The sequence below is a fragment of the Macaca nemestrina genome, chromosome 1, assembly GCF_043159975.1.
Source record: "Macaca nemestrina isolate mMacNem1 chromosome 1, mMacNem.hap1, whole genome shotgun sequence".
Taxonomy (NCBI): Eukaryota; Metazoa; Chordata; class Mammalia; order Primates; family Cercopithecidae; genus Macaca; species Macaca nemestrina.
In genome coordinates, this window is record NC_092125.1 from 117,386,845 (window position 1) to 117,406,909 (window position 20,065).

Here is a 20,065-nt window from a genome sequence, read left to right on the forward strand (position 1 = left end):
AGTGAGCTTGCCATCTAGTTGAGGAGGGAAGATTCATGCAATTAAAAACGGAATTTCCAAGACAATGTAACCTAAAGACCAAAAGAGAGACCTGAGTAGCAAAGGCTGTGGGATTCAGAGAAGCCCTGGGGGTTCCCAGCCCTGAGATCAGCATAGCTCTTCCTCCCTGTGCAAGCTGGGTTCTCACTGAGTAACCCCGACTTGCCGGTTTGCCCTTGGGTTCCTACTCTGTGAGTTTATTACTTGAAAATGCCTGGCACCTAGGGCTGGCCTGCTTCCTTGTAGATGTGGCATACAGGTCTGCGTGCTGAATCTTTGTGACACACACAGAGACAGGCTTTTTCCCTTAGTGACAGTGCTCCCTCCAGGGGCCATCTTGGGTCTGGGGAGTGACAGCCATATTATGAGCAGCCTCCTAGAAAACAAATATGGATTCTTAATTCTAAAGCCAATTTCTAAATGCGTTCTAGCAGGGCACACAGAAATGAAGCCCGCTTCACAGAGTTAACAGCGCTCACTCCCATCTGATGGCAGGAGACAGAGACACAGGCTAGCCTAATGAGAACGGGCCGGGATATTCTGTCTGGCGATAATAGCAAATGTAAAACAGTGAAACCTCGGACTCCCCTTCTGGTTGCTGTCGGATTTGTGTAATAAGCCGGCACACACAGGCACACACATGCGTATATCTGTAAAATTAAATTCCCCGGAGAATCTGACCAAGGCAATGCCCACTCTCTTGTTTTTAATAATAATATTTTCCATTTAATCTTTCTTAGAATTTGTGGAAGTTTTGTCCATTCCAAACTCAAAGGAAAAAAATTAGCATTTAGATAGGATTGCACCGGCATTAAAATCAATTGAAATGGAAACAGAGATCACGGGAAGGTTGAGACGCCTGGAGGTTTCTCCATAGGATGATTCTGATATGACATTCTGAGTGCCCAAAGCATACCTCTCCCCATGTCTCATCATCAGTATGCACTCAGCTTTGTCCCCAGGTGCCTCTTTCTCACACATATTCCTCTCCAAGTCTCCTGAGAATCACATTTGTGACAGCAGAGCCGCTTCCAAGCTCCAGCTCCTCTTTCTCCAGAAATAATCATTGCAAAGGAGACACAAGGCATAGGGTCCTTGCTGTCCAGGGTGTAGAGACATGAAATGCCCCTCGTTTGCCCCATAGACTTAAAATACTCTCTTTAGGTTCTTCTTCCTGCCCCTGCCCCCACAGCTATACCCACTTTTCTCAGTCACACACCCTCAACTTTCCCTACACTCAAATTCCAGACAATTCCTGCAGCCTCAGAAATGCGTTGGAGGCCTATACTGACTGGGCAAGGACTTCAAGGAAGTCACCTAGAGGTCACAGACAGCAAAGTGTCCCCTACACACTACATGGATTTCATAGGCAGGGACCTAACAGGGAAGCTCAACCGTTGTCTGTGATTCTTGTGTGAACAACACCAGCCCACATCCTAATTGACCTCAATGATTCCTGTCTGCCATCCATTTGGGAATAGTTTCAGGATCTGTCCACAGCATTCAGAAGCCTGCATAATCTGGTGCATCACTGACTCTATCTGCCAGTGGTAAACTCTTGAAACAGAGACTGACAGCTGCTTCTACTGAGCCGCCTCTAGAGCCATTGTTGCCCTCAGATCTCCTCATAAACCAGACTCATGTTCTTTTTCATTTTGCCTTTTGCTGTTGCTCTCCCGGAACCACCAGACCACAGGAGTGAGGCTTATTTAGTGCTAATGTCTTACGTGTGGTTGGTATTTTCTTGTCTTGCAAACTCATTTATCTGAGTCCCTGGTCCAAACCCTATGCATTCCTGCCAGTTGCTCCTCAGCATTCCTTCCTTAATGTGAGCCCCACTCTACTCCTCTGTGCCTCTGTGCTCATCCCCGCTTCCACACTTCTCCCTACCTCTCCTGTTTCCATTCCAGCTTCTGAGTCTCTGTCCCAGGCTCAGTCCTTTGTATCCCTCCAGCTGGAAGTGTAACTTTTGATTCTTTTCTCATACAGGAAGATGATTTGAATGGGATCCACATTGTGGCCTTTGCAGAGAAGAGTGACCCAGGTAGGAAATTTTCAATCTGCTCTTTTACAACTTTAGCAAGAACCGATTTCTCACCTTTGTCAGCCCTCACCTTTCTCTTCTCTCACGTCCCATCCACAATGCAACTGCAATATATTGGGCACCCCCTGGCGGCACCCATTAAGTATGAGTTTGTTTTCAATTGTGCACATGGCTAAGAGAAGAAAAGATGTGAACAAATCAGAATGTTATAGACTACCAGGTTCCTACACCGCTGCACAGCAATGGATCAATACACTGAGTCAGTGGGATTTGCAGCAGAGAAAGAGTTTAATAATCGCAAGGTTGCCAAATGGGTAAGGGGAGGGATTCTCAAGCCACAAATCCAATTCTTCAAGGGGTTCTGGGCAAGGGTTTTTAAGAGGGTCATGGAAGGTGAGGGCCTGGAAAATTGGGGTCATCAATTGATCTGGGTAAGAGGATGAAATCATGAGGATGTGGAAACTGCATTCTTCCATAAGTCAGCTCCTTGCTCAGCCTTTTAGACCAGCTGATGTCAGTAGTTTTATTGGTATGCAGAACCTAAAAGAGAAACTCAAATGGAAATCTTATTGTATTAGTCAGTTCTCACATTGCTATAAAGAAATACCAGAGACATGGTAATTTATAAAGAAAAGAGGCTTCATTGGCTCACAGTTCTTCAGGTTGTACAGGAAACAGGGCAGTATCTGCTTCTGGGGAGGCTTCAGGGAGCTTTTACTCATGGCAGAAGGCAAAGCAGGAGCAGACATCTCACATGGCAGGAGCAGGACCAAGGTGGTGGGGAGGCGCCACACACTTTTATATAACCATATCTTGTGAGAACTCACACCAAGCGGGGCATAGTGTTAAACCATAAGAAACCACCCCCATGATCCAACCATCTTCCACTAGGCCCCACCTCCAGTATTGGGGATTACATTTGAACAGGAGATTTGGGTGGGGAACACAGATCCAAACCATATCACTTTTAATCTCACCATGTCTTAAATTTCATCTATGGAACAGAGAAGGGACAACAAGTCTTGTGACAAGGGCTACATTATCCTGGGGTAGTACACAGTGACCAGAAGTGGCCAGAGGGCAAGCCAGCTTCACAATGGCTGCTGATGGTGTGGGAAGCCTAGTGGGATTTTATTTTTTTCTCCAATTGATTTTATAAAATGCTTTTGGAGATGCTTTCAAGAACCTCAAACATTCTGCTTTGCTGCCCAAACATAGAAAGGTACACTGGGCACTGCGGAGGATATTAAAACATACCAGCTTTACAGGGTGTGTGTGTGCTTGTGTGTGTGTGTGTGCATGTGTGAACTTCTGTTCATATTAAAAGAGTATTTACCAATTTTGCCATCGAGCCTATATCAACCACAGTTCTACCTGAAAATAGGATAAATGTATACTTTGATCCATAAAGTATTGTCTGTGCTTAGGAAATGAAGTAGGAAACATTCCCCTAAATAATGAGAACTGGGGAAAATGAGCAGCTTATTTTAAAAGTGCAAGAGGACCCTGTAAATGAATGGGTAACTTTGTTTGTGGAACTTGGACAACTTTTCTCTGGTTTCACTCTTTTCAACACCAGTGGAGAGTGAAGTGCAGGCAAATTAATTTTGCAGGTAGCAATTTCCTATGGCAGTACTCTGTGAGATAGAGAGTCCCCAAAAGAAAGTGGAAGCACAGATTCTGAAGTGCATTTTGGAAACCCTGAGACAACCCAGAATGTAACCAAAGACAAGGGAATGTAGACATCATGGTACTTGCTGGGGACCTCAGCCTCTTATATACTCATAGGGAGAGATTTAGAGATGGTTCCACTGGACAGATCAGGAAACAGCCATTTGGAGAAGTTAAAAAAAAAAAGAAAACTGCCCAAGAGAACACAGTTAGTGGTAGATCATCAAGGGTGAACAGATCGCCTTGTTCATCAATATATAGCTGATTCTTGCACAATGTCTTGACACATGGTAGGTGCTCAATAAATATTTGTCTGGCAGATGATTAGAGAGTTAGATGACCAAACAAGACCGAGCCCCAAACTCTTCACTGGCAGACCAGCTTTTCCTTCCCTTTTTTGGCAATACACTAATAGCCTCCATAGCTTCTTATAGAGTGAAACCCACATTTTTTATCATATAATTTGTGAAATCAAGATATAATCCATATACCGTAATAGTAACCTTTTTAAAGTGAAGATTTCAGTGGTTTTTAGTACATTCACAAAGTTGTGCAAACATAATCAGTATCTAATTCTAGAATATTCTGAAAAACAGCCATTAGCAGTCACTCCCATTTCCCTCTCACCCACCTCTGCAGGCAGGAATTAGTTATGATCTCTACAATTTGCCTATTCTGGACATTTCATATAAACGGAATCATTTACTATGTAGCCTTTTGTGTGTGACATCTTTGACTTAGCATGATGTTTTCAAGGTGTCCCAATGATATTGCACATATTCCTTTTAAGGGCCGAATCATATTCCATTGTATCAAAACCAAATTTATGTTCTGAATTATCTGAGCACTCTCTTGGCTTTTTTCATTTTTCAGCATGATCTAGCCCTTGTCTCCACCCCCTCAAAAAAAAGCCAGTGTGGTTTCAGTGGGTTTTCCACAGATTCTGGCCACCACTCTGCCCCAGAGGAGCAAATAGCAAAGGAAGCCAATTGCCTAAGGTTTACAAACTATAATCAAACAGAATTGGATCCCTGGTGTTATGTGAACAGAGATGCAGTTGCCATAGGCAGCAGCCTGCTGGCCAGACTCCAGAGGGCTCCTTCCCCACCTCACCTGCCCCCTTCCAGGATTGTGGGGAAGCCTGTCTGGCTCTTTGGAACAATAGAACAAAGAGGCCTCCCTGAAGTTGCAGGAACCTGTTTGACCGAGATTGCTGCTGTAATGAATCAAGCTCCAGAAACTACTTCCACCTCCTCCCTGCACAAATATCCCTGGGCCTGAAGCTGTGTCTTTCCCCAAAAGAGCCCAAGCTGGGGCTTGTACTGGGAAGCTGTAAGCACGCACTGAGGTGAGGGGAGGGGGAGGGGTAGGAGCTCTGGAAGCATCTTCTGTGAGCGAGGGCCTTGCCACTCTGGGTTGGGAAAGGGGAAGAACTGTCTGTGAAAGTCCCTGACTCTGAATTTGTGGTTAATCAGTGATTTACCTGCAGAGCACTGGTGTGTAACCTGGGGCAATGGGCCTGACTGCAGGACTAGGAATTTCATTCCTGCAAAACAGTCCCTCTGCATTCCTTTGCTCTTGCTAACAAGTTAGACATGGCCTTTCGCCCCAGCCAAACACCTACCCCACCAACCCAAGGAAGAAGGTCATACATTCAGGAAAATAATACAGTTCTTCTTAAAGAGCTAACATGATTGAGGAACTGTGCTAGGAGCTTTATGTAGATGACCTTATTTAGCACCTAAAGCCACTCTGTAATATGTGCCTGATGATGATTATTCTAGTGTCAGATGAGGAACGTGTGTTTTAGAGGTTAAATAAGTTGCCCAAATCACTCACTGTACCTAAGCCAAGATTCAAATTCAAGCAGGCTGTCTTGACCTCTAAATACATCATGACTATGAGGGAGATGATGGTGATTGTCACTTACTGTGTACTTATATGTACACAAGAACCCCATGAGGAAGGCAATATTTTTATTACAACTGAGGAAGCTGAGGCTGAGAGAGCTTACCTCACTGGGAAGCATAAAGTTGGAATGACGCTGAGGACGTCTGGCTTCCCAGCCCACACCCTTAACCACAAGGCCCTGCCATAGAGTTATATGAAGTCGTCAGGGTAGCAACTCTGAGTGGCATGTAAGTCTGTAGCAGGGCCTGTGCTAAGTGATCATTTGGTCCTCCTTCCTGCCTCTCTATTGCCCTTCACCATCTTCTCCACCTCCAACGTTTGAAAGACAAGAAAACAGAGACCCAGGGCAATGCAATGGCATGTTTGAGATCACAGGGTTATAGGAATAGTGGAAAATCAAGCTTAGATTTCCCAAGGGCCCCTCCTGTGCACAGTCCACCCTATCACACCAACTCCAAACAATGCCCCAGCCAGTGCAGGCTCTGAGCATGTGCAGTGCTGCCTCATGTACTGGGGAAGGGGGCACGAGCAGGCAGAGCAGGGGGAGGTGAGAAGAGCGCAAAACCACCTGGAAGCTTGAGAGCCTAGTCAGGGAATAAAAGTCCGGCTTCCTCCCACTGTCCAGGTTTAGGATCTAAGATTATACAGCAGCAACAACCACACATCCCAGCGATCCAGCTGCCCCAACCACTTTCTTCTCCCAACAGTTCTGACATGACCCTCACGGCCAAGAACTTGAGTTCACCCCTTGTAGAAAGCTGAGGGCAGGCAGCAACCCTGTACTCTCACCCCCACCTGCCAGGAGGCAGGGTCTGCTCTCCTGGCCCTAGAGCCTAATCGCTGGATCTCTCCTGCTGTACTCATCCCGTGCCCTCAGGCAGGCCTGGCTGGGAAGGGCATTTCCTAGCCCTGCGCTCTTGCCCATTGCCTGGTGGTGCTGCCAGTCTTCCTCCAGCTCCTGCGCTCAAAGCGCCCGCCAGAGCCGCTCGTCTGACAGGTTTGAAAATGAACGACTCTCTTCCTCACCACTCCTAGATGTGTCTGTGTCAGGCTGACATCTTCTTTATAACATGTGATGAAAGGTTTGCAAAGCGGCATTTCTACATGAGTGCATGCTGGATGGATATCCTCAAAGGGCACTGGGAATATTAGCGCTAACAAGGTTAGCTGGAAATGCAAGGACAGGCTGCTGTCTGCGCATGTGGAACAGAATTAGTGACAGGCCCTGGAAAGAATGTCTCCAAGCTCTGTTCCATCTAAGCTTCCACTGCTTCAGGTTCCTGTAAAAATCTTTTTGAGACCATTGTCTCAAGTAGGACCACTAACTGCCTCTTTGAGCTTTTGATTTTAAATTTGGTTTATCAAATGTAACATTTGGTTCTTTCTTTCTTTCTTTCTTTCTTTCTTTCTTTCTTTCTTTCTTTCTTTCTTTCTTTCTTTCTTTCTTTCTTTCTTTCTTTCTTTCTTTCTTTCTTTCTTTTCCTTCTTTTTTTTTTTTTTTTGAGACAGAGTCTCCCTCAATTGCCCAGGCTGGAGTGCAGTGGCACCATCTCTGCTCACTGCAACCTCCACCTCCCGGGTTCAAGTGATTTTCCTGCCTCAGCCTCTCGAGTAGCTGGGATTAGAGGCATGGGCCACCACACCTGGCTAAGTTTTGTATTTTCAGTAGCCTCCCAAAGTGCTGGGATTATGGGCGTGAGCCACTGTGCCTGGCCTGGTTCTTGCTATGTGTTGAATGTTATTCCAAGCACTTAACAAGTATCAACATATTTAACCTTCGCAACAACCCAACGTGTTAGGTGCTGTTTTTATCATCTTCCCCGGTGTACAGATGAGAAAATACAGGGACGAAGAAGTTAAATAATGTCCCCAGCTCACATGGCTAATCAGTGATAGAACTGGGATTCAAACCTAGCAGTCCAGCCCCAAGTCTGGGCTCTGTAACAACCAGCTTAAGCTTCTCTTCATGACAACACCGTGTCATTTGACTTTTTCACCAATTCCGGGATCTTAGGGCCAGAAGACAGGCAGAGAAAGAGGGCTGTGGTAAGGAGTGGTAGTGTATTCACATGTCTCAAGTGCCGTCTCACAGCCGTGGGGCCCAGACAATGTCCCCTGTCCTACGCGGATGTTTGACTCTCACGGGTGACTTCTTGGCAATTCCATCTTGTGAGAGGAGAGCTCCCTCTGAGGTTTCCCAAAGGGTCCAGTTCAGATGCTGGGCCGCTTTTTGAGAATTCCATACTTACTGAGTGAGCTTTGGCCTAGAGACCAACAAGGCCTTTCTGAGAGAGGACCTGTCCTATACACCCTTGTGTCTCAGCCCCTGGCTCTGGGCTTAAGATGTTGTGGGAACTCAAATTATACCTGCCTGATGAAAACAAACAAACAAACAAAACCCTTACACCTGTAATCCCAGCACTTTGGAATTGCAGGCAGGTGAATCACAAAGTCAGGAGTTCGAGACCAGCCTGGCCAACATAGTGAAACCCCGTCTCTACTAAAAATTCAAAACTTAGCTGGGCGTGGTGGCATATACCTGTAGTCCCACCTACTTGGGAGGCTGATGCAGGAGAATCATTTGAACCCAGGAGGCAGAGGTTGCAGTGAGCCAAGACCACACCATTGCACTCCAGCCTCAGTGACAGAGTGAGACTCCATCTCAAAAACAAAACAAAACAAAACAAACAAACAAAAACCCTTCCCGTCAATGAAGGATCAAAGTAGTGAAAAGAAAAAAAAAAGCCTTAAAATGATTAAGAGTGTGATGGGGGTGGAGGAGAAAAAGGAAGAAGACAGAGGAAGTCTTTACGAGGCCCTTCTGCCTGTGTCTCCCTACACACTTTACCCAGCCCACATGCTGAGAGCATCTCATTATATCAACATGCCTGAGAGGTCATGTGGCTGCTGTTCTCTCCACTTTCAGAGGAGGAGACGAAAGGGGAGCGGTTAAGCGACCTGTGCAAGTTCTTTAAACTCCAGACCCAGTGCCCTCTTTAGACACAACCTCTAAGCTCTGTGGTTCCAGCCCCGGCCGTTTATCTGTCCACCTGCCACATAAGTAAGGGCAGGACCCCACTCTAAGAGCTTGGCCCCCCCAAGCTCAGGCCTCTCTTCACAGGAGCAGAGACCCTGAGGCCCAGAACTTCCCACGGCATTGAGTCAGGAAGGGTCCCTTTCAGTGCCTTTGTGGAGTGAGCACAGCCAGCGTGCTGTGGGCCTGTTCGCTCCTAGACCGCTGCTTGGTCTGAGACACACGAGCCTCTGCTGAATGTGGCCTTGGCTCCTGACTTGGCTGTACCTGGCCTGGGACCGGTCCCCTAGGGCTTGGTGAAGGCTCATTCCCATCAGTCCCTGCCAGGGAAACAGGAGAGGATAATCACCAGTTTCTCCTCCCACAAAGATGTGATTCCCAGAGGCCACTCGCTTGCCGTGGGAAACCTCCTGGTTCAACGTGCATCCCTTGGCTGTGGGTCATGGCCTCTCAGGACTCCAAGCCTGAGTGGCAGGAGAGGAGTTGCAGTTCTCACAGCTCCAGGTCTCTTTATTTACATCCATCTCTGAGACGCCAGTCCCCCTCAGAGCCATCCCTGAGTTAGCCAACCCACCATACTGCAGCTGCTAGGAGGCGAGGGCTTGGCAGTGTGGTTTGAAGGAGGGGATGGGACTCTTCCATGGGAAGGTAGAGGCCAGCCCTCCAGCCCTGGCGCTGACCCCATGGACAGTTTCCTCAGAGTCCCAGCCCCTGCTTCCCTGATGTTGAAGCTTTCACACTGGGCTTAAAAATCTCAAGCACAAACTCGAGGAAGGAAGATGGCAGCAACACTGGTAGGAGTGAGGAGACCTCAGAGGGTAGGAGACAGTGGAAGTGGCGCCAGACGTGCAGACTTAAGACCTGAGTTCAACTCCCAACTCTACCATTTGCTCCCGTGTGATGCTGGGCAAGTCATTTGCTCTCCTTGGGTCTTAATTCCATCCCCTTTAAAATGGAGATGATAAAATCTTCCTAACCTCCATCAAGACGAGTTGTAAAAATCAAATGCGAAAGTACTCAGTACCCAGTAAGTGTTCAATAGACACTCAAAAAATAAAGGCTGGAGCAGCGTGATTATAGACTTTCTGCATGTGGAGAACAATGTCCTGTGTCCTGGTTGGGCGTGGTGGCTTTCGCCTATAATCCCAGCACTCTGGGAGGCTGAGGTGGGAGTATCGCTTGAGCCCAGGAGTTCAAGACCAGCCTGGACAACACAGAGAGACTTCATCTTTACAAATAATAATTAAAAAATTAACTGCGTGGTGACGTGTGCCTCTGGTCCCAGCTACTTAGGAGGCTGAGATGGGAGAATCACTTGAGCCTGGGAAGTCAAGACTGCAGTGAGCCGTGATTGCACCACTGCATTTCAGCCTGGGGAACAGAGCGAGACTCCATCTCAAAACACAACAAAAAAGAACAATGTCTAGTGTCCATAAAGGAAGAGTGGGGAGTAAACGTCATGTGTATAAAAGGAGATTTCAATTGGATGCAAGGATAAGATTCTTGGCTGTTCCAATGATCAACTCTGTAGTCAGCCTTTAGCAATGTCGAAGGGTCTCAGTCCCGGAAATATTCAAAAGATACAAATGTTTTGAGTGGGGGTTATTCACCTACCTGGATGTTTGGAATGTCTGGGTTGCCGGGGTCTCTTCTCATTTTGAGAACTGATGCTTTTCTGATGACTGCAGAGACTAGTCCTCTACTTGCTATGTCTAGATAACTATTAGCCTACACATCTCTGAATAGTATTTCCCCCTTTATCTCTATATACTTTTTTGAAGTATGGGCTATATTCCTTCTGAAACATGCATGACCACAGTCTTGAAAGGCCTCCAAGCCATGTCTACCACTGATAAAGGAAACATTTACTCATTTTAAACTCAGTCATTCATCCATGTAATTTTAACAGTGGACTAGTTCTTGCTTAACATTGAATTACTAAAGTGAAACGCGGCTTCCTACACCTGCCTTCCTGGTCAAAAAGGGAGGATCCACAGAGAATGTTTCTCTTTTCCAGGGGACCTGCCAGTTTTACAAAGAAACAGAGGCTCTCTTTGGAAAAAATTGAACTTGTAACTTACAATTTTAGCAACTGAATACATGTGAGACCAGGTTAGCTGCCTTAACTCACTTTCACAGATTAATGAGAATCCATTTTAACAGGTCTGCACTCAAGGCTGGGGTCTGAAGAGGGGAGAGCCCTGGAGGCTCGTAAGCCTTTGATCAGGAATATCCATACAAGCTAATGCCTTAAAAGCAAAGGACTTAAACCTTTTCCTGACCCAGTTATCAAGGCAGGGTTCTCGTGGTCACACCAGCTGGCACAGCCATCCCTGAAGCCTTTGGTCACAGAATCAGCAACAGGAGCCAGAAGGAACTGCCCCACGCTGTACTCTCTTGTGATGTAGTTTTCTGTGGGCATGTTCTCTACCATGTGGGTCCAAGACTGCCTCCACCCCACTCCCGGTGCCCAGATCACTGAACTTAATACCGATGTGGTAAATGAACAGAGGAACGGCCAGGCTTAGGGAGTTCCAGCTAGCTTCCTTGCCTTTGAATATAGAATGTCAGGTAATTTAAGTAAAATAATGGCTAAACCTTACTCTATGCCAGGCACTGTCCAAGTGCTGCAGGAAAACTGATTCATTTAACTCACAACTACTCAGTGAAGTAGATGCTATCATTGTCATCATCCCTGTTTTACAGATGAGGAGACAAACATTAAATAACTTGCTCTAAGTCACACTCTAAGGGTACATCCAGGACCTTGGCCAAGGTCATTTGGCCCCAGAGTCTGTGTGTTTAAGGGCTATGCTGGGTTGACTCCCTGAAGAATGGGCTCTGTTCTGTCATTAAAAGTATTCGGGGACACAGACATTGTCCATTACAGAGTTCATCACCCTGAACATCTGAAACCTGCCCTTGGATCTAGAGGAAACTTTTTCAGCTTTAATGTCAACCTTATTTATTAATTTATTCTGGGAATGGTTTTTGAGATTTCTTTGCTTCTCCATAGACACAAAGAATATTACAAAAATCTTTTTATTTTCTTGAAAATGGGCTTCAGGCCACACTTTTGACTTTGCTCATTTACATAAATACTACCATCCATTTGATTTTTCTTGCACAGTTCAGTTTTTCTTTTCGTCTCTTAACCTGCTCTAGAATGTCAAATAGGAATGTAGTAGGTATGTTCTTGGATACCACATTCCTTTTGATGCATCCCAATGTTAAGAGAGTTTTTCCCATAAGAAAACAACAGCGCTCTGTTGTGTATTCAGCTTGTAGTTCTGGGTCACAGATCCTGTCCCTCCACAACACTCGTGCCTACCTAGACTCTCCTTTTCTTTATGTGAATCAGTCTCTTGCACCACAAGTTTGCTTTCTACTTTCATTTGAGTCTGTGTTGTTGCATTTCATCCTCTTTGTGAATTTCAGATTTGTCATGTCCCTTTTATGCTTGACTCTCTCTCATCTTCCAAAGTACTAGCAGGGTCACCTCATTGATTATCATTTCTTTATTTTCTGCAGCTAAAAATAGTAACTGAAGTTGTTTTGGAGGAATTCCTCCTTGTGGTCTTTGTATTATGATTCCTATCTCTACAGATAACCAAGGCGGCACCATATTTCCCTCTCCTGTGACAGACATATGGCCAAAGGAGAACCCATAGTGTCCACACTTGGCAGCCAGTGATACACTGGAGGGGCCGGACCTTCTCAGTTCCACCTACAGGCAGCAGGAGTAATGCCCCTACCCCACCTTGCCCCTAGCCCCGCAATTACAGATAAATGAACTCTAATGCTTAGGGCCCTGTCAGTCTCCGGTGTCTGTCATAATCTCATTTGCAATATGGTTATGAGCACAGATTAAAAGATTACCCAAGTCCACTCTGTATCTCTGCAAGAAGTGGACACCAGCCATAAAGACCACTTCTAGGCCTGACATAGTGACTCAAGTCTGTAATCCTGCACTTTGGAAAGCTGAGGCAGGATCACTTGAGCCCAGGAGTTTAAAACCAACCTGGGCAACAATGTGAGATCCCTGTCTCTACAAAATAAAACAATAAAATTTTAAAAACTAGCTGGGCATAATGGCATGCATCTGTAGTTTTAGCTACTTGTGAGGCTGACACAGGAGGATCATTTGAGCCTGGGAGGTCGAGGCTGCAGTGAGCTATGTTCCCATCACACACTCCAGCCTGGACAACAGAGACCGCCCCCCCTCCAAAAAAAGGAACTTCTCCACTAGAGGTCGCTGTGCTTCCCACGTAGTAAGGCCTAAGGGGGCTCAGCCTGAATCTTCAGTGTGAGCTAGCAACAGTGACTACACCAACTCAAAGACTCAAAGTAGAGTTGCTAAGAATAGTATGCGTTTTGCCTGGAATGCATTAGAGATAAGGAAGTGTAGAAAAAACTTTTACCAAGAGTCCAAAAGAGCCAAACAAAAGCTAGCATTCCTGGAGAGAGGAGAGGCTTGCTAAACAGAGGCCATAGGGAGGAGCTCAAGTTTGCTGAGATTCCAGGCAAAAGAAAAAAACTTTGCAAAGAAAACACAGTTAATTGAATTCCCAAGTAGCTGGTGAGTTACTTATATTCACGGTATAAATTTCAAGCCACGAATTCAGCTATGCAAGAACTGTAACTTTATTATTTAGAACTGAACCTAAATTTCAATTTTGAGTGTATACCACTGAGTGGTGGAAGCTGGGGCTGATAATTAAAGGTTCTCCACCCCAATTCCACCATCCCGAGGGATCCAGGGTCTCTCTGGTTCCCAGGCATAGCTGAGTGGGGTGCACATCTGGTAGGGGTCATCATCATTTGTCCAAGTTCCTCAGAATGACAAGACAACTCCATGGGGCCTTTCGACAGGCTCTTCTGCCCTAGTGCTCCTATACTAGGGGGTTCTTTAGGGGATTCTGGGATCTTTTCATTTGCCTAAGTTTAATTCTGAAACAAACCATGGGTCTTCTATACCCTGGGATTCCCGGAAACAATGGAGATTCTGTACATGCACACATGGCTTGTGTTTCTGCACATGCACACACACACGCACGTGCACACATGCACACGCACACACACACACGCACGCACACACACACAGGCGCAGTTTAGTATTCTCAGGGATCTTCCAGAATCTAAACCATTTTTTCAGTTTCTAGCTGGGGGCTGGGGAGTGGTGCTGAGGGTTGAGAGTATGCTATCTCTTACTGAATATTCTCCTATAATTTTTGTTTATGGCAAAAGTTGTATGCTCACAGTCCTTCAAGGTTTAGGCTTTTAAAGCTAAGAAGTTTGTGTTCTTGAAACTTATAAAGCTCCTCTCTGCTTTTCTTATGAATCATCCCGCCCCTAGGGCAATGACTGCTGCTGACTGAACAGAGGGAGGGCCCAGTATACAAGGAAATACGGAGGGAGGGAGGGAGGGAGGGAGGGAAGCCGCGTTTACTATCTCAGAGCAGTGAAACCAACTGTAAATCAGATGCTCGTTTGGTTTGAAGGTTTTAGCAATTCCTGGTTGTAGAAAACTAAGGGTCCAGGCTTAAACATTCTTGGTCTATACAGCAGATGTTATTGGGACTCTAAGGGACAGCAAAGTATCTGTTTCAAGAGATGGCATGGGATCAGTGAGGACAGGCAGCAGTTTCTCTGTTCTGGGACTGACTTTCTGACCCAAGGCTGGGCAGTTTTCACAAATGAAGTTTGGCTTCCAGTGAAAAACCAGCCAGTTCTCTGTGAACCTTTAATCCTTTGTTCAAATTTTTTATTGTTTCCTTTGTATAAGCTGCTTTGTGCCTGGAGCTCTCATCTGACTCATTCTATAGAATAATCCTATAATTGAGGGTAAGCACCAAATGGCCTAAGAAGTCCTCATGGAAAAACCGCACTCTGCTCTCCACGTTAGAAGCTGTGTGTGTGCAGGGGTTACTCAACTCTCTTGAATCCTGCTTCAGATGGCTACGAATTCCTGGAGATCCTGAAACAGGTTGCCCGGGACAATACCGACAACCCCGACCTGAGCATCCTGTGGATCGACCCCGACGACTTTCCTCTGGTGAGTGGCTCCGGCCAGCGCCCCACCCTCAGTTGCTGTCACAGCCTCATGATTGCGTTGAGCATCCAAGGAGGTGAAATGGGGGGGGGCACTTGAAGAAACCCAGTGACAGCCCCCATCCAATGTGGGAGGTCTTGGCCCTTGGGGCAGTATTGAACTTGGGGCCTGGTGCTGACCCTGAAAGGATGAGGCTTACTCCCTGGAGTTGAAACCAGGAGTTGAAAACCCTTGACCCTCGGGGACCCACCCAAGTGGGCAGGGTAAACCCCTTTGGCGGCAGCTCCAGAGCTACCCCTCACCACTGCACTCCCTGTCCCCAGAACTACTTTGACCTTCTGGGTGGGGACCATCGTTCTGAGGCCACCTGAATTACCAAGTAATTAAAATCAGAGATGAACATTTGTCAGCGAGTTCAGAACTTTGTGGAGAGAAAGAGAGCCTGTGCCTGTCATGTTCATCATGTTCTCCCCAGGACCCAGCATAGTGTCTAGCCTACGATGAATGTGAAAGAACCTTAAAGTCCACACTTTTGCTAGTGTCCATGATCAGTGGCCCGAAAGCTTTGATTATACTTGTATGTTTTTAAAAAGAATAAACAGAATTTGTACACTACATGAATGGAACCCTGGTACTGGTTCTGGTACTGATAATAAGTACTGGTACTGACAATAAGCATAGCTGATATACTCTACTGTATGCATGGAACTATAGTAATGCTTTACATGCCTCATCACAGCAATCCTCTCAACAACGCTGTGAAGTAGGTACTATTATAATCCCTGTCACAAGGTGGAGAGAATGATAGCTGGGAAGGTTAAAGCTAGTGAGTGATAGATGTGATATTCCAATCTAGGTCTACATGATGCTAAAGCTTGGTCTACCTACTGCTTTAGGTAAAAGCTTATTGCGGTAATCAGTACAAGTTTAGTTATCATTAGGTTATGAATGATGACTTTATCTTCCAGGAATTATCATTATTTGCATAGGTCATGACTGATGATACTGTGATTAAATAGAGAAAATTGAGAGGCATCTCAAGGGTCCTGAAAATCAGCCCTATGTAGAGGAGGGGGGCGAATCAAAGGCAGAGGCTTCCGTGACACTTGAGACCATTGTCATAGCACTGGGTAATTATAACAAAGTCATGGCCATATAAGACTGCATACAGTACAGCTTTGGTGATATAGCTTTTGCCTGGTTGTGTTTCTAGTTTATCTGACTATTTTGTTATACAAGCTTGCAGCAGATGGTTTGCAGTTTTCCTGGCCCGTTCTTTTTTTTTTTTTTTTTTTTTTTTTTTTTGAGACAGGATCTCACTCTGTCACCCAGGCTGGAGTGCAGTGGCATAATCTCAACTTCCTGCAGCCTTAAGTTCCCAGGCTCAAGCAATCCTCCTGCCTCAACCTCCTGAGCAGTTGGGGCTAGAGGTGTGTGCCACCATGCCCAGCTAATTTTTAAAATTTCTTGTAGAGACAAGGTCTCACTATGTTGCTCAGGCTGGTTTCAAACTCCCGGACTCCAGTCCCAAAGTGCTGGGACTACAGGCGTGAGCCACTGCGCCCAGCCTCTCTTCTGGCCAGTTCTATGTGTTTGCCTTGGTTTTTGCAAAGAAGAAATCTTCAGACTATTCTGATTTCCAGATTCCTGATTATCCCTAGTCCCCACTAGGCCATATATTTGCATGGGAGATTTTCTACCACTGAGCATCTCCATTAAAAAAAAAAAAATCCTGTGGTCCCTTGCTCCTCTATTTTTGCCCCAGTCAGAGATTTGTCCACATGGAGTCCAGGCCTGGTTGAATGAAGAAGCCTTCTTCTTACTCGGCAACTTATGACCCATCATGGCTTTCCCAGCTATCTCATGTAGCACAAGATAAGGTATTTTTAAAAATGGGACATTAAAAAAGAGGTGGAGGGAAATGGCTCTACAAACTATAAAACAGCCACAAGTAATTTGGAAAGCAACATTAGACCACCTCTATAATGTTCTCTCTTACAGCTGTAGACACATGTTTCCGTAATTTATGCTATGTCATCTTTTATTTAATGCTTATTTGAAGTGCTTGAAGGCTGGGGCCAAGTCTTCAATTTGCTAAGTGCCCACAGCTGTTTTGAAGACCTTTAACCAATGGTGACCTAGTTACTGCAATGGGACGGTGGGTGGGTCCTTAACAGAGAATGCCCTCTGCCTGCTGTCTAATCTTATTTTTTTGTTGCTGCAGCTCGTTGCCTATTGGGAGAAGACTTTCAAGATTGACCTATTCAGGCCACAGATTGGGGTGGTGAATGTCACAGATGTGAGTATCCCCTATGAAGGCTTGCTCAGGCACCCTTGGCCTGCCCTGTGTTCTGCTACACAGCCTAGATTGTGAGAGCATCTACAGGAGTCCAGTCTCTTCAGAAGAGGGCGGGGGTCCTGCTCAAGGAAACTTGCCAGTGTGTTCCACGCCTGGTCTCCAAGCCAGTTCCAATCTGTGGTTACATGGCTCCCTTCCATGGACACGTTTTCTTGCCTATGGGACCAGCCTTTCCTGAATCACTGATTTGGAACTTTCCCCTCAAGTAAACTCTCCTGTATTTACCCCCAAAGCCAAACAACAAACAATAAGGTCCTTTACAAAAGGGAACCCACACCAGGAGCCATCATTGTACAATGTGTGATGGGGCCATTGTGGCCCAGAATCCCAGCCAGGAGACAAGGCCTGCAGAAGGGAAGGAAGAAAATTATATGCGAGTAAGGGGCTTCTCCTCAGAGTTCAGGCATTGTTGAAGTGAGGGTGGGACAGGCTAGTGAGGTGCACTGGCAGAATGCGAAGAAATCTTAGATCTCAGTCCAGACATCTGATACAACTCCACCATCATAAAGCTGAAGTGGGAACAGATATAACCAGGCAAATAGTGGACAGAAAGGGATGATCACAGAGGATTATTAGAGCCATACTTAATTGAGGTAGAATCTCTTAAGAATGGGGGCCAAGTCAGGCGTGGTGGCTCATGCCTGTAATCCCAGAACTTCGGGAGGCCGAACTGGTTGGGTCACCTGAGGTCAGGAGTTTGAGACCAGCTGGCCAACATGGTGAAACCCCATCTCTATTACAAAAATTAACCAGGCATGGTCATGGGCACCTGTAATACCAACTACTTGAGAGGCTGAGGCAAGATAATTGCTTGAATGCAGGAGGAAGAGGTAGCAGTGCGCTGAGATCACGCCATTGCACTCCACCCTGGGCAACAAGAGCAAAACTCCGTCTCAAAAAAAAAAAAAAAAAAAAAAAAAAAAAAAGAATGAGGGCCAGTTAGCATTGTCTTTCTCCCTGTTGGTAGGTGTTCAATCACCTAGGGAACTCTACATTCATTTATTTTGTAAGCTACTTTAAAATTAATAATAATACCTAACTTTTAAAATATGCTCAAGTGAAACATTTTAAAACAAAACAGTAGAATAGAAGGTCAAAGTAAAAAGTATTTCCTACTCCCCTGACCCAACCCCTAGTCTCATTCCTAGAGGGAACCACTGGCGGTTGTTGCATGAGTATATTACCAGAAATGTCATATACATATTCCACTGGGTAATGGAATACACATTTCCTTTTATGCAACACAAACAGTGTATTACACATATCGTTTTGCTGTTTGGCATTTCCATTTAACAATGTGCACATTCCTAATAAGTGTGAGAGAGTCGGGGGGCACTCAGCACAGCTACTCAGCACAGCTACCCCTGGTCTGGCTCAGCCTTCATGCATCCACTCACTCGTTCATTAATCCCTCACTGCAGGCTGACAGTGTCTGGATGGAGATTCCAGATGATGATGATCTTCCAACTGCTGAGGAGCTGGAGGACTGGATTGAGGATGTGCTTTCTGGAAAGATAAACACTGAAGATGATGATGAAGATGATGACGATGATGATGATAATAATTCTGATGAGGATAATGATGAAAGTGATGATGATGATGATGAATAGCCCAACTCCAAACAATTCTGATGAAAACAAAATCACAGCTACCCACTACCATACAGACAGCACAAGGTGGCAGCAAGCAATTCTGCCCCACGCCCAGCCAGCTCCTTTCCCTTTTCCATTATCTCTTTTCCCACTCCCTTTGCATCAGGAGCAGTATCATTCAGCAAATGCCTTTTCAAATGCAGCAATCCCACTTAGCAGAGACAGGAGGAAAATTATCCCCATGTTGACTGTCTTGACTGTCATGGAACAGATCTTGTTCTTTGCTGGACCATCAAGGGTCATGGCAGTGCCTGAACATGGCAGTCTGGGGTGAACAATCCCTTAACACCAGTTTATGTTGTCTTTGATTATGACAGTAACAGAATTGACAGCTTTCTAACTCACAGGCATAGAGTGACTTTATAATCAGAGCCCAGGGAAGACACATGATTAATGATTTAGTTCCCTCCATACCTCGAACATGAGTTGGAATCCCTCCTCCAGGCAAGACGATCCTTCTTAGGGAAGGCTAGCCTTGGAAGCAAACTTGTAAATCATATTCTCATGGCTCTGTTAAGCTTATTTCACGTGATGGTCATTCATATCATTATGGATATTCAAGCCTTTGGATGGCTGTGGAGAGGACTTGAAATGTGTACAGTTGTCACCATCATTTCTAGTGTATTAGGAAACTGGGATGGGAGGTGGATTTGCTCTCTAAACTTCCCTCTGGTTGGTAAGTCTCACATATTCATTAGCAGGAGTGAGGGTGGGGGAAAACTAGAAAGATGAAAGGTCTTACATTTTTCTGATGGGTTCATGTCTCTGACTGGGTCAGCTAGCTTCCTAGCCTAAGCTGGGATCTGAATACCCCTTCTCTGTAGCTGCTAGTGAGCCTTCCCATTTGGATTAAAGATTGCTTTATCCAGCAGTCAATTAACTCTCCAGTTATCAGTACTCTCACAGTTGGCCAGGGCAACAGTAATTGGAGTTCATACTGATGCCCTGAGGCACTGAAAAAAAATTCCAAAGTGCCTTCTGAGCTGTCTAAAAGTTATATTGTGCTTGGTAGTTTTAGTGTTAAGTGTGCAGTATAATTTTCTAATTTATTTTCTCAATCTTTTAGCACATGTGTAAGACACTGTACAAATTTTTTGAAAATAGAGCAATAGTTTTTGTGGAAAACTAGCTAACTAATTCTGTCATTAAACTCATATTTTGAAAATATTCAGACAATGTTGAAAATCCTATCTTGATTTTTCTGACTCTGCTCATTCTCATCTGGCTCCAGTCCTACCTCCTTATTTCTTCTCTATTTTCCTTTCCAACCCCTCTTCCTCTGCCTGCTCTTTAAATGATGGTA

The 20,065-nt window shown here is 45.5% G+C and overlaps 1 protein-coding gene across 1 annotated transcript in view; it reads left to right on the plus strand.

The window, feature by feature from the left end:
* LOC105479135 (calsequestrin 2) overlaps positions 1–19,929 on the plus strand; it is a 69,627-nt gene extending 49,698 nt beyond the window's left edge. The window contains exons 8-11 of the mRNA XM_011736946.2: positions 2,029–2,083; positions 14,654–14,754; positions 16,976–17,050; positions 18,532–19,929. Of these exons, the coding sequence (XP_011735248.2) occupies positions 2,029–2,083; positions 14,654–14,754; positions 16,976–17,050; positions 18,532–18,720 (420 nt within the window). The 3' untranslated portion in view covers positions 18,721–19,929. The remainder of the gene's footprint in view (positions 1–2,028; positions 2,084–14,653; positions 14,755–16,975; positions 17,051–18,531) is intronic.
* Positions 19,930–20,065: the final 136 nt, after the last annotated feature.